This window comes from Buteo buteo, chromosome 15 (genome assembly GCF_964188355.1).
Source record: "Buteo buteo chromosome 15, bButBut1.hap1.1, whole genome shotgun sequence".
NCBI lineage: Eukaryota > Metazoa > Chordata > Aves > Accipitriformes > Accipitridae > Buteo > Buteo buteo.
Genome location: NC_134185.1, coordinates 21,221,884 through 21,233,862, shown reverse-complemented (window position 1 = coordinate 21,233,862; position 11,979 = coordinate 21,221,884). Strand labels below are relative to the sequence as shown.

General features: G+C 44.6%; 1 protein-coding gene across 1 annotated transcript; it reads left to right on the top strand.

The window, feature by feature from the left end:
* The first annotated feature begins 447 nt into the window (after positions 1-447).
* OSTM1 (osteoclastogenesis associated transmembrane protein 1) lies at positions 448-11,442 on the top strand. The gene is made up of 6 exons (XM_075046722.1): positions 448-795; positions 3,669-3,783; positions 5,279-5,376; positions 7,227-7,391; positions 8,197-8,362; positions 8,698-11,442. Exons 1-6 carry the CDS (start codon positions 466-468, stop codon positions 8,751-8,753), a joined length of 930 nt encoding a protein of 309 aa, XP_074902823.1. The 5' UTR covers positions 448-465; the 3' UTR covers positions 8,754-11,442.
* The last annotated feature ends 537 nt before the right edge of the window (positions 11,443-11,979 follow it).

Here is an 11,979-nt window from a genome sequence, read left to right as displayed (position 1 = left end):
ATTTTCAGCACGTTTCGCAGTCACTCCCCGCACGACGGCTACTTTCAAGCCCCCTTTTTCGGACGAGAAGAGCGTTGCTACCCACCCGAAAGAGACGGCACCGAAACCGCACCCCCCACGGAGCACCATGTGGCAGGTACACCCCCCACGGAGCACCATGTGGCAGGTACACCCCCCTGGACACTGCAGCCCCCTGCCCACACCCGCCCCCGGGGACGCCCCACCGCCACGACCCGCCAAGAGCCCACGCCGTTATCGGCACCCCCCCCCCACGCCGCGCCCGCCGCGGCCCCGCCCACGCCCGCCCGGCCCCGCCCCCTTTCCGCGCCGCGCCCGCCGCTGTCCCGCCCGTGCCCGCCCCCGTCCCCGCCCCCTTTCCCCGCCGCCACCAATGCCCGGCGGCGCCCCGCGGCGGAGGCGGGCCGTTTGCCGGCGCGGCGCTTCCGCTTCCTCGGCGCGGCCGCCATGGCGCCGCTGCGCTGCCTCCTGCCGCTGCTGCCGGCCCTGGCGCTCGCCCTCGGCCCCGCCGCCGGGCGGACGCGCCGGCCCCTGGCGCTGGAGGCGCTGGGCGAGGCGGAGGAGCTGGCGGAGGAGCTGTGGGGCGCGGGGCTGCCCGGCGATCTGCCCGAGCTGGAGCCCGAGTGCCGCCGCCTCCTCGTCGCCTTCGCCGAGGGCAGCGCGGCGCTGACGGGCTGCCTGGGCCGCCGCGCCCGCCCGGTGCGGCTCTGCCAGGCCTGCCACCTCCACTACCGCCGCCTCCTCGCACAGTACGGCAACATCGCCCGCGCCGTCGGGGTGCGTCCGCGGGGCCGGGCGAGGCGGGGAAGGGGGGGGGGGCGGCGGCGAGGCGAGGCTGCCGGGCTGGGGGGCCCCGGCCGCTTCGTCAGCCCGCTGCCGGGGCGCGGCTGGGCCCTACGCAGGGAGCGGTGGGGCCCTCGGGAAGGCGGGCGGCTGCCAGCCCGGGACGCTGCTCCTTCCTGCCGGCCGGTGTCCGGCCCAGCCCCGCACCCCGGTCCTGCCCGGAGCGGAGGGTGAGGGGAAGCGGCGTGCGTTCGGCCGGGCCCCGGCGCGGCTGGCGGCGTCACCCGGGACACTACTGCGGTGAGCGGGGCACCCGTGTTTTTTGGGGTAAGCGGATCTCCAGCCTGCGAAGGTCAGTTGCCAGGCTGGAAGCCCCGCCGGGTGCGTCAGGCGGTTTAGCAGCGGCTGGGAGCGTTTGGGAAGCGCCGCTGCCCGTGAGGGCTGCCTTCTGCTGCCCGGCGCTGTGGCACGGTCCGTGCAGCCAGCTCCACCCGCAGAAAAAAAGCTTTGCTCCTCTGTGCAACTGGAAGAACTTGAGTTGTTCTTTTTTCCCGTTTCTTGGTGTTGGAGGTGGTTCATGGCTAGTTTTGCGTGTTCTCATCCAGTTTATCCATTGGTAAAAGTTAGTCCCTGGGACGGTGTGAGGATGACAAGAGTGGATCAGACCAAAGGACCTTTTTCTGTTCTCTGATCATGGCTAGAAGTGGGTGTCCTGGTAAGAGTACAAGCAGAGAACAAGTTTATAGCAATGTGTCCCCTGGATTGTGCTTCCAGTCTTGGGATTTCTGAATCTATTTAGAATTGCCATCGGCAAGAAAAATCTGTTGCTCTTTAAACCCAGGTAAACTGCTGGTGCCGCAGTGTCCTGCTGCAAACCATTTCACAGCTTAGGTACCTGTCGTGTGAAAAAGTACCACTTTCTGGTTTTGATGTGTTGTCTGCCCGTTTCCCCTCACCACCCCAGTGCTTGTATTGGAAAAGCGCATGGACTTTCATTTCATAATTGTCCTCTCCAGGGCAAATATCTAGCCAGTGGTTTCTTGTTTTAGTCTGCAATCCTGTAGTCTGTTTTATTTGTTTCTCATATGGAAGCTGTTTCATACCAGTGACTAAGTAATGTGAAAGTGAGAAATAGATTATGTAATTCTCTTGGGTATTTTCAGCATGATGTTTTGGCTAGGATTAGGTTGCCAAACATCCCAGTACTTAGAATATGTATGAACTCGTTGCAGCTGCTGTGCTTGAGTACTGGCAGCCTGGGAGGACTGGTCCACTATGTGGTCTGGAAGACACATCTGTATTGGAGAGCATTTGGCTTTCCTTCTGTGGGTGGATTAACGAACCAAATAAATAAAGGAGGTGACCTCTTGCAACCTCAATCGATGATCACAAGTCATCAGATATCTGATGTTTTTATCTTTGCCATCCTACAGTAGTTATAGTGCAATGTGAAAGAAGCAGCTAGCTTAAGTTTTGGACATCTCTGAAATGCAAAATCCTCCTCACTAGGCTAATTAAAGAATAAATTAGGCAAATGTATTTAAGGAATGATAGGATAGGTCTACTTGATTCAGTTTTGGATTTAGAATGCTTTTGCCCACTCATGAGTGCAGCTGGTGAGGAAGTTTCACAGTTAAAGGCCTTCGTGAAGCAACCAGGGAGTTTCCCACATAAACAGCTTTCTTGCATATCTGTTTGTAATTTGGTAGAAATGAAAGCGGGTGAACGTAGGACTTACCAGATGTGGCAATATTCAACTTCTGCAGCTGAGTCTCCAAGTGAAACTTCTTATTTGAAAAATAAACCTGTTTTAACAGAGGCAGAAACTGGATCTCTCATAAAGCTATGTAAGGAACATGTTTCTCGTTAAAGAGATTATTTTCTCGTGTGTCCCACGTCACTTATCAAAGAGGCTTTTGACAGCTTTGGCAATTTTGAGAAGTGCTTAAGTCAATTTAGCAGCCAGAAACCAGGAGCTAGAGCACAGGAGTCAGCTGACTGGAGGTCATGGTTTTGTATCAGTGATTTGAGGGAGAAAATAAAGCTCTGAAGGAGAAAAACGTTATTCTGAATTCCGATAAGGATACTTCCTGTTTATTCTGTAACTGCTTTTATAGTCGCTCTGCATTTTTTTATGAGCTTGGTCCAAAGAGTAAGTTGCTGTAAGAGTTGTGCCAGTGCCTGCTTTGAGGATGGGCTACCTTGGGTGGCTTGCTGGGACGGATGAGTTTGGTACCTACGTCTGGGGAGGACGAGAGCCTGGCCTGGCCACAGGCTTGGGGGAGTGGCCGCAGGCGCTGCTTCGCAGAGGTCTGCGTTCCTGGTATTGCTGTGCTGGGGGGGAAGTTTGCTGCTGATACAGTACGTTGGTACAGCCGTTTTAGATGTTGTTTTCTGTTGTTTGGGTTTGGTTTGTTTTGAGGCCAGTCCGTTGGTTCAGTTCCTTCAAATATTCCTTCAGCCTAACGAGAATGACCCTGTCCTGCTCTCTGGCTGCACGCGCCTTGAGCTGGCTCCTGGGGTGGCAGCCCAGAAATGGATGAACGTGAGCTACCTGGCAGAGGCGGCTCTGACTCTCTGCTTGCTCTTGCTCTTTTTTTTTTTTTCAGTCACATGTTTTTGAGTGACTTGCGTGCAGTCCTAGTAGGTCTTCAAAGACCATGTGCAGTAGGCTGTGTTTCTCCTAGTATGAATTGGTGGATCAAAAGATTATTATTGTTCCATCAATTCTGCTCTGCTTATTCTAGCAATATCGATGTGATGCGTTGTGATTGTTTAGCTGTGGTTGCCTAACATATGTTTCAAATTTTTCCCTTTGTATTTTTAATGCTTGATTGCTTTTTGTTGTTGTTTCCTTTTTCTTCTAGAATTCTTCTGAGAGCCACAATTGTGCCAAAAGCATCTTGACCTCAGACAGGCTGCAGATAGTTGTGACCCTTTCGGAGTTCTTTAATGAAACCTGGGAGGCAGCCAACTGTGCAAGTATGTGACTCCTTCTGCTACTGTTATGACTTAGCCCCTAAAATTTGCACAGTTTGGAATTGTATGTATTTATTTAAATACAGTCAGTAGATAACACAAAAATCCTAAACAAGAGCCGCTCCAATGAAGGGTACAAGAGCTTTTTACTCTGAGCGATACTGCCAAAATCTGAGGGCACTATTCTGTTGGAAGACTTAGTTGTTGTATAAATATTTTTTTTAGGCTATTCTTTCAAAAGGTAGTCTTGCTGGTTTTCTTTGTGATCTACAGACATTCTGGAGACTTTCCTTAGCTTCATTGTGGTTTCTTCTGTTTTTCTCCATCTTCCCATTTTCTTAAAAACTTACATAAGAAACTTTTCCTTTTTTGTTACTAAAGTCAGTAACTCTGGGATGCTTACACATTGAACCGTATCTGCCTCCACTGCCATGCTTTTGATTTCATTTTGTGGGTGGAGGGTGTCCAAATTTATCCCTGTATCTCACTCTCCCCATGCTGCTGGTGCTGTGCCATGCTTACAGCTAAACTGTGGCTTTTTGCTGTTCTCCTGGTGTGGGAAGTGGGACCCTGTGCTAGAAAACAGTGGGAGTAGCTCTATGGAGTTGAGTGTCAAAGATGCTGGGTTTGCTGCAGAGCCCGTTGAGAGCCTAAAAATTTGTTTTCATTTGTGAGTCTGGGCTGTGTGAGGGCTGGAAAGGCAGTACAGGAGGAGCTCTGTGGTCTGTGCTGTCCTGTTGTGCTTAGCTTGTGACCTGTGTGCTGCCTGCCCAGTGTCCAGCTGAATGCTCGCCCTCAACACTGATGGTGCTTCCTTCTTTCAGGAGATTTTTCTAGGAAAGTTTGCATGCTCTCATGGTGCTGTTGCTGAACATCTAAATTCCCAAACCACTGTTGTTTTCAAGGGTCTGTCTGGTTAGGGAACCTGAAGTGGGGTGGGATGGGTGGAAGTAGTAACATGGTAGGGTTGAGTATATGACTGGGAGGAAAGCCCCAGAGCTCCCCTCAAAGCTGGTGAAATGGTCAGCTCTTTTCTTAAACAATAATAACCTACACTCTGATTCTGCTGTTGTGTTTGTGGTCTAGCCTGTTTCCTAGATGCTCTCTGTTTCATCTCCGCTGCTGGTGCTTCTGCTTTCACATAATGGCTGTTACTGTTGCTGGGCAAAGCCAGATTTGCAGGGTAGAAAATAAAAGTACTGTCTTGTTTTGTTTCAAAGTCCAAAGATAATTCAGACCCCCTCTTCAGAAAGCTCTTGATGATAGTCTTCGTCTTTCACTTAATCAAGGCCAATTAATTCTGAAATATGTTCTCGATGAAGAGTTAGGTCAGCAGGTCTGAGACATCAATGGCAGGCAGATAAGGAAACTGCAGTGTTGACTAGACCTGTCTTTTATAGTCGAGAGCCTTTTTTGCAGGAATGGAGTGTCTGGGGCTTGTCAGCTATGGAAATGTTAGAAATTAGAATATCCTGATGTTTTTCTTTCTCTTTGACAGATTGTTTAAAGAACAGCAGTGAGGGATTATCAAATTCTACTGTAGAATTCCTGGATTTATTCAATAAATCTCTGACATGTTTTGAACATAACCTTCAGGTATTTATGCTGTGTATTTAAGAGAAGCACTAAAACCTCTAATTGCCGGCAAAATCTTATTTATGCTGAATAAACTGCGGATATGCATTAGGCAAATAAACTGCTGGTGAGTTTGTGAATTTTAGGCAGATAAAGCAATGATCTGTATAATGCAGATGTTTACAGATTGAGAGCCTAAAATTAATTCTAATTGATATTCACCTTGACTTCATTTTGTATGTAATTGCAATGCTACTTCACATCAGAATTTCTGAATTCACAACAGTTGATAATTATATACTAAGAAACATCATGTCTGCATGCTGCAAGTCTCTTTTTCTACCTCTTTGGAGAACTGTTGTCTTCTGACTTAACAAGTTAATCTTTAAATAGCCTTTTGGTAATATAGACTAGTTCAGAAAGACCAGTACCTTCAATCGTTGTAACAATTCTTTTGACTAGTAAAATTATGGGTAGACAAAGTTTGTCATATTTCAAAGGCAATATAATTCACTTAGTGAAATGAATGTGGTAATTGGCCCCAAAGAAAATGCCCTAAATAGCCTAAGAAACCGGGCATATTCCATTTCAGTCAGAAACTGGCCAAGTTCTGGGATCATTCAATGGTAAAAACGGGAAATGATGGGTGTGAGACAATCTCTGAGGAAACTGCTTTTTTTATTATTAATGATTTCTAGGAAATGTGCCTTTAGGCCTTGGCTAGGAGCGATGTTTGATCTAGAACTTAACGCAGTGGTTGGTGGGTAGCTGATACAACCATTACTGGGTTGGAATATCTTTAGAGATTGTAGTTTTGTTTTCAAGTGTGTCATATTGCATTCAGGGGTGGTGAAGGCCACTGTCGTGGTTTAACCCCAGCTGGCAACTCAGCCCCACACAGCTGCTTGCTCACTCCCCCCGTGGTGGGATGGGGGAATTGGAAGAGTAAAAGTGAGAAAACTGGTAGGTTGAGCTAAAGACAGTTTAATAGGTAAAGCAAAAGCTGTGCGCGCAAGCAAAGCAAAACGAGGAATTCATTCACCACTTCCCGTCAGCAGGCAGCTGTTCAGCCATCTCCAGGAAAGCAGGGCTCCATCATCACGCGTAACGGTGACTTGGGAAGACAAATGCCATCACTCCGAACATCCCCCCTTCCTCCTTTTTCCCCCAGCTTTATATGCTGAGCATGACATCCTATGGTCTGGAATATCCTTTTGGTCAGTTGGGGTAGGCTGTCCTGGCTGTGTCCCCTCACAATTTCTTGTGCACCTGCTTGCTGGCAGAGCATGGGAAACTGAAAAATCCTTAACTTAGGGTAAGCACTACTTAGCAACAACTAAAAACATCAGTGTGTTATCAACATTGTTCTCATACTAAATCCAGAACGCAACACTATACCAGCTACTAGGAAGAAAACTGACTCTATCTCAGCCAAAACCAGGACAGCCACAAATGAAAAGGATTATGTACTATGACAAAGTCTGTCCCTGTCAGTACAGCTCAGCAGTAAAAACAGTTACTTGTTAGGTATGGGCAAATGAAAAACAAAACACAGTATTAAGGAACCTGATCTCTGGCTCCAGAATACCATTTAATTTCTAGTAAATTTTTTTTTTCCTCCTTCTGGGAACTGGTACTTTAAAAATGAGATGCATGATCTGCAGGAAATGGATCCTGTCCCTAGTGAATTAGAGTTGGTCCCTTTTCCTCCTGCATTCTCATGCGAGTTGTCTGTCTGGGCCTCTACTCAATCTAGGATGCTAGAAATCTGGATTTTGATTAAAGCATGACTCTAGTTTTTAAGTTTTTTAAGTTTTGAGTTTTTTTATAATGCCTTAAAACTCTGTATGAATACTGTTTTATAATCCTAGGGACAAACCATCTATCTGTCACCAAGTAACTACACAGAAGTATGTAAAAACTGCAACGAAACCTACAAAATGTTGAATGACCTGTATAACAACTTGCAAAGGATGAACAGGCAAGGTGGTGAGTCTGGGCACTCGGCACACTTGTGCATCGATGTGGAAGATGCAGTAAGTATTTGTTAATACTCAACAGGAGAGCTTGTCATGGAGGTCTTTATTAATCTGAGCTATTTGTGCTTGTCTTGCTAGGGATTGCCTTTTCCCTTTTGGTGTGGGACATTATGGGCATCAGTGCCTTTGGCAGGCTGATGTCCTGTGGGGGGAAGTGAGCTTGGTGGGGCTGTCTTGCTAGGTCCTGTCCTCAGTGCAGCAGGAGCATGACTGAAGCTCCTGATCAGCTGAGTGCATTCCAGTTTGAGTAGCTGCACTTTAATTTCTTGTTACTGTGAAGGGGATGGATTTAAAAAAAACAACAAAACTCTTAATCTTCTGGCTTTTAATTTGAAGCTTTACTGCTATTGTTCTAACCAGTGTAATAATTGATTCCGTATTACAGCAGCTGTTTCTAGGGGTCCTCAGCATTGGCGACACATGTTTGGAAAAAGCTTTGTTATATTGTGGGGCTTTAAGTGGTTGGGCAAAGGGAGTGCTGTTGAAAGTATGGGATTAGTCCTGTCCCTGCAGGCTGTCAGTGAGTTCTCTGGGAAACAGACACGTGGCAATGTCTACAGTGTATCTGAGTATATCTGGTTTTGAAGGTTGTAAAAGTTTTGATGTGAAATCTTGGCTCTGTTTAAATTGTTTGCTTCTACATTTCCAGGGATTTGCTTGCTTTTGAGGGGAGATCTGTTAAAGTGTTGGTTTTTGAGGTCATATTTGAACACTTGCATGTCTTGAGGCCTGAGTGTTTGCCATGCTGCACGGTGAAAATACATGTGCTTGCTTTCACGGCTTGCTTATGTTTTTCTTTTAGATGAACATCACTCGGAAGCTTTGGAGCAGGACTTTCAACTGTTCTGTTCCCTGCAGTGATACAGTCCCAGTGATAGCAGTTTCATCCTTTATTCTCTTCCTACCTATTGTTTTTTATCTTAGTAGCTTCCTTCACTCGAAGCAGAAGAAACGGATACTCATTTTGCGTAAGTGGTGGTGCTGCCATTTCACTGTTAGAGTTGGGTGGTGCCAGGGACTCTCTTGGCTCTTGTGGGAGAGGGGCCCCAGCCAGATCTGCCTGCAGCTGTGCTGACGGCGCTAATAGCGACTATTAGTCTGCTGCTGTCCCCTGAAGAAGGGTAGTAAAGAGCTTCAGCCATATCTTTTCATTAAAGTTTCTGGACGTGAACAGAAAGCTGTTTGCAAGTCTGTGTCGGATAAATAGAGGGAGTGGAGAGACTATGGATAAATAGAGGGAGTGGAGAGACCAGTTTTGCGGAATTCTTTGTGTTTAATTTTCATATAATTTTTCCCTTTCTAGCCAAGCGCATCCAGTCAAATGCCAGTCTTGTGAACATCCAAGAAAAATACAGCTGAGCTGCAAAACAAAACCTGAGAACTGCTGCTGTTATACAGTGGGTACAATTGTGTTGGAATGAGGCCGGCACAAAAGAGGAGTTAATTATGGTATAGTGTAATGATACAGAGCACCACAAGTTAAACAAAATGCTGTCTGACTTCTAAGCGAGGATATTAACAAACATGACAAGGCAGGGCTGTGTGACACTGTATGGACTCTGGTTTTGAAAAATCTGTGGGTTTTTTCAGTCTCGGGCTGTAGCTAGTGTTTTTCTGTTTCTAAGCTTTTGTACTTCTCATCAATAGAATAGCTACACTTTCCTTGCATGGTATTTTTCCATATTTATCATATTTGTTTCACAGAAATCTGAGATTCTGAATCTTTTTGAGGTGATTTTCACAGACAGACAAAACTTGAAATAATAATTGATGTTCCTGCTTGAAACATTATGTTTAATTCTACATAATATTCAGTCTTGCCAGACTTGGGATGAACAGGAAACCTTTAAAAAAGAAAAAGTTCCTATCTTTCCTGTACTGCTCTGAAGTCCTGCTGCTGATACATGTTTAAAAAAAACAAAAGGCATGAAATATGCAGGTAATGTGGTAATATATAATGTCCAAAGCCAGCAACAAAAGCAACAGAACTGCCACTGCTAGACTTGAATAATAATCATTGATGACTACAGTATTCAGTTATCTCTGAAACAGGCAGCATATTTAGTCATTTGCACACTTCAACCACTAAAATAATTGCTTTTCAAATGTTGCATTTTCAGAGGCTTGTTTCAGATATCTGCTTGGGTAACTGAATGCTTCATTGTTTGTCTGTCTGTTGTGTTATTTCCTTTTTAATTATAAAGGGTTTTTTTTATGTTTGGTGTTTTTTTTGTTGTTGTTGTTTTTGTAGAGAAGTCAGGCAAAGTCAAGTCACTGGAGGTACTGAATTTCCTGGTCCAGAGCTTGCTATGGTTTAATACAGAGGTGTTTACAGGAACTTTGTAGGGGAAAAGTTACCTTTTCTAGATAATAATGTATTTTAGCAGTAAATGAACCAGAGGGTTCTCTAACTTAAAAACTGTCCTGGAGGACAATGAAGATACTGTGTTGGGAATTGATGACTTTCAAGAAATAGTTTGGAAAAAATAGGCCCGTGAAATAGATGAATGTAAACAAATTTCAGCTTGCAGGATTCCAGAGCTGGTGGAGAAATTCATACAATAACTGCGGGGATGGATAGTGCTACTAACAGGCTGTGGGCACAATTCAATGGCTGCAGCAATACCGACAGTTCAGTTTGGTTATGATAGTCCTGATTTGGGAGAGTGGTGGGGTTGAAACAATTTTTAGCTGTACTTGAGGTTAATGAATGCCAAAGTCTTTGCTCCCATTTTTAAATGTGTTTTCTAACCTTGAGATAAAAATAAATGGTCATTACAGCTAAAAAATTAAATTTCTCTTGCAATCTGTGTGTCTGATGTCTGTCAAAAAAACCCCATGAAATAGTCTTATGTATTTGACTTGCTTTGGAGCCTAGAATGTTAAATTTTTCCTTTGCACTAAGGCTCAAATAAACATATAACAATGTAACAAGTCCTAAAGCTTTTCAAGTCCTTGGTTTTCTTGTTTTTCTTTTTTTTTTGTGTGTTTTTTTTGAGTTAGGACATACTGTTGGTTTTAAAGGCAAGTTGACAGTATGTTTAAGTAAAAAACTGTGTTAGTGATTGGTCCCACCCATGATTGCCTTTTTGTATTTTAACAGTAAGAAGTATTTATCTCCCTCTGTTAAACATGTGAATTATTAGGTCAGCAGTCAGTTTGTTCTAGGTAGTTTACAACAATAACATAAAACTGTGTCTCTCTTGCTTATTATGTAAAGTCACCTTCTTGCGGCTGGGAGAGGCATGCTGCCTTTAAAAAAAAAAGATTATTTTTTTATATCTATTATTCTTAAACTTCAACTTTCTGGGACTTATTCAGCTGCCTGCTCTAATAGCATTACATTGATTTGGGACATCATATGATTGAGAGCTGTTCAAAGCGATCTTTCATTCGTGCAGATAAAGCTAGTTTGTATGTGCAGCATTTCAGAATGACAGCTTTTATACTGTAAGCAGTGGCTTTTTGAGCACATTCATGTTAAGTAGGTCTGAAAGTCATTACTTTTGGATATGGTGGTTAAGCACTTTAAAAAAAAAAAATCAGCTTTTCTTATTTTCCTGGCTGCTAAGCCAAACGGAAATACTCATGTGACTTTTTGTTGTTTTTTATTTTAAAGCAGCAGTGAAGCTTACACTTGATATTTTTAATATTACATCTACTATTTCCTCCTTTTTCTCACACCCCCCCCCCCAACTTTGTACTACTAACTTTCTTTACACAGTGCTATATTTTTGGTAGGATATTTCATATATAAATTGAATTCTCTTTATACTATTTCCTAGAGAAATGTGGAAGCACACAGACTGTGTTGAAGGAGAACTAGAATTCTTTTTGCTGCTAGTTGTTCATCTTGGTTTATTTTTTGCCTTTTTGGTATTATGTGTACTAAATAGGATCAACTTTGAAATACTAGCTGTTTGTATCTTTTTTTGTGCAAATAAAGATTTCTTACTGTGGGGTAGCACTTTGATTCATATTTATACTTACTAGGAAATGTCTAAACACAGAAAGTCAGCTCTAATAAATATTGTCAATAAACAATGAACAGTGTGGTTACTTAGTTGCTTTATTTATAGTAGTTTTATACTCCTGCTCTTCTCGGTTTGTGTTCAGAAGCACCTGCTTATTATTCCTCATTGTGCCATTTGCAGGAAAACAGCATCAGAAAGATGTTTTCAAAGCAGTGCTGCGCTGAATTACAGAACAAATGAACTGCAACTGCTGAGGAAGGGTGGTGTTTCAGCTCAGCCAAAGCCTACTGAAGTATATGGAAAGGTTCCTATTAGTTGCCACGGAGTTTCTTGGATGCGTATGCATGAGTAAGGCTAGTGGGGATGACTTGCTGTCTTTGTGGGGAGGCTTTTGGTCTTCTGCACTGGCCACTCTTTCAGCTTCAGCAGGCACGGTGTTGGATTGCTGTTGAGCTGGAAGATTTCTTTAAAATGGCAGCGCAGTGCCTCACCATGGAGAGAGCGGGGTGTCTCACCTGATGGTAGTAGCCTTGTGCACTAGTGGTAGGATGTGGGTATCTCAAAGGCAAATTTAAATCTCAGTGCATCCCTTGCAAGGAACTTCCAGGAAG

Bases quoted from the DNA above. Each gene is read 5' to 3' on its own strand.
- OSTM1 (XM_075046722.1), top strand. From the start codon at position 466: ATGGCGCCGCTGCGCTGCCTCCTGCCGCTGCTGCCGGCCCTGGCGCTC. The intron at 796-3,668 runs GTGCGTCCGCGG...TTTTTCTTCTAG, and splicing joins ACATCGCCCGCGCCGTCGGG to AATTCTTCTGAGAGCCACAA. The intron at 7,392-8,196 runs GTAAGTATTTGT...TTTTTCTTTTAG, and splicing joins GCATCGATGTGGAAGATGCA to ATGAACATCACTCGGAAGCT.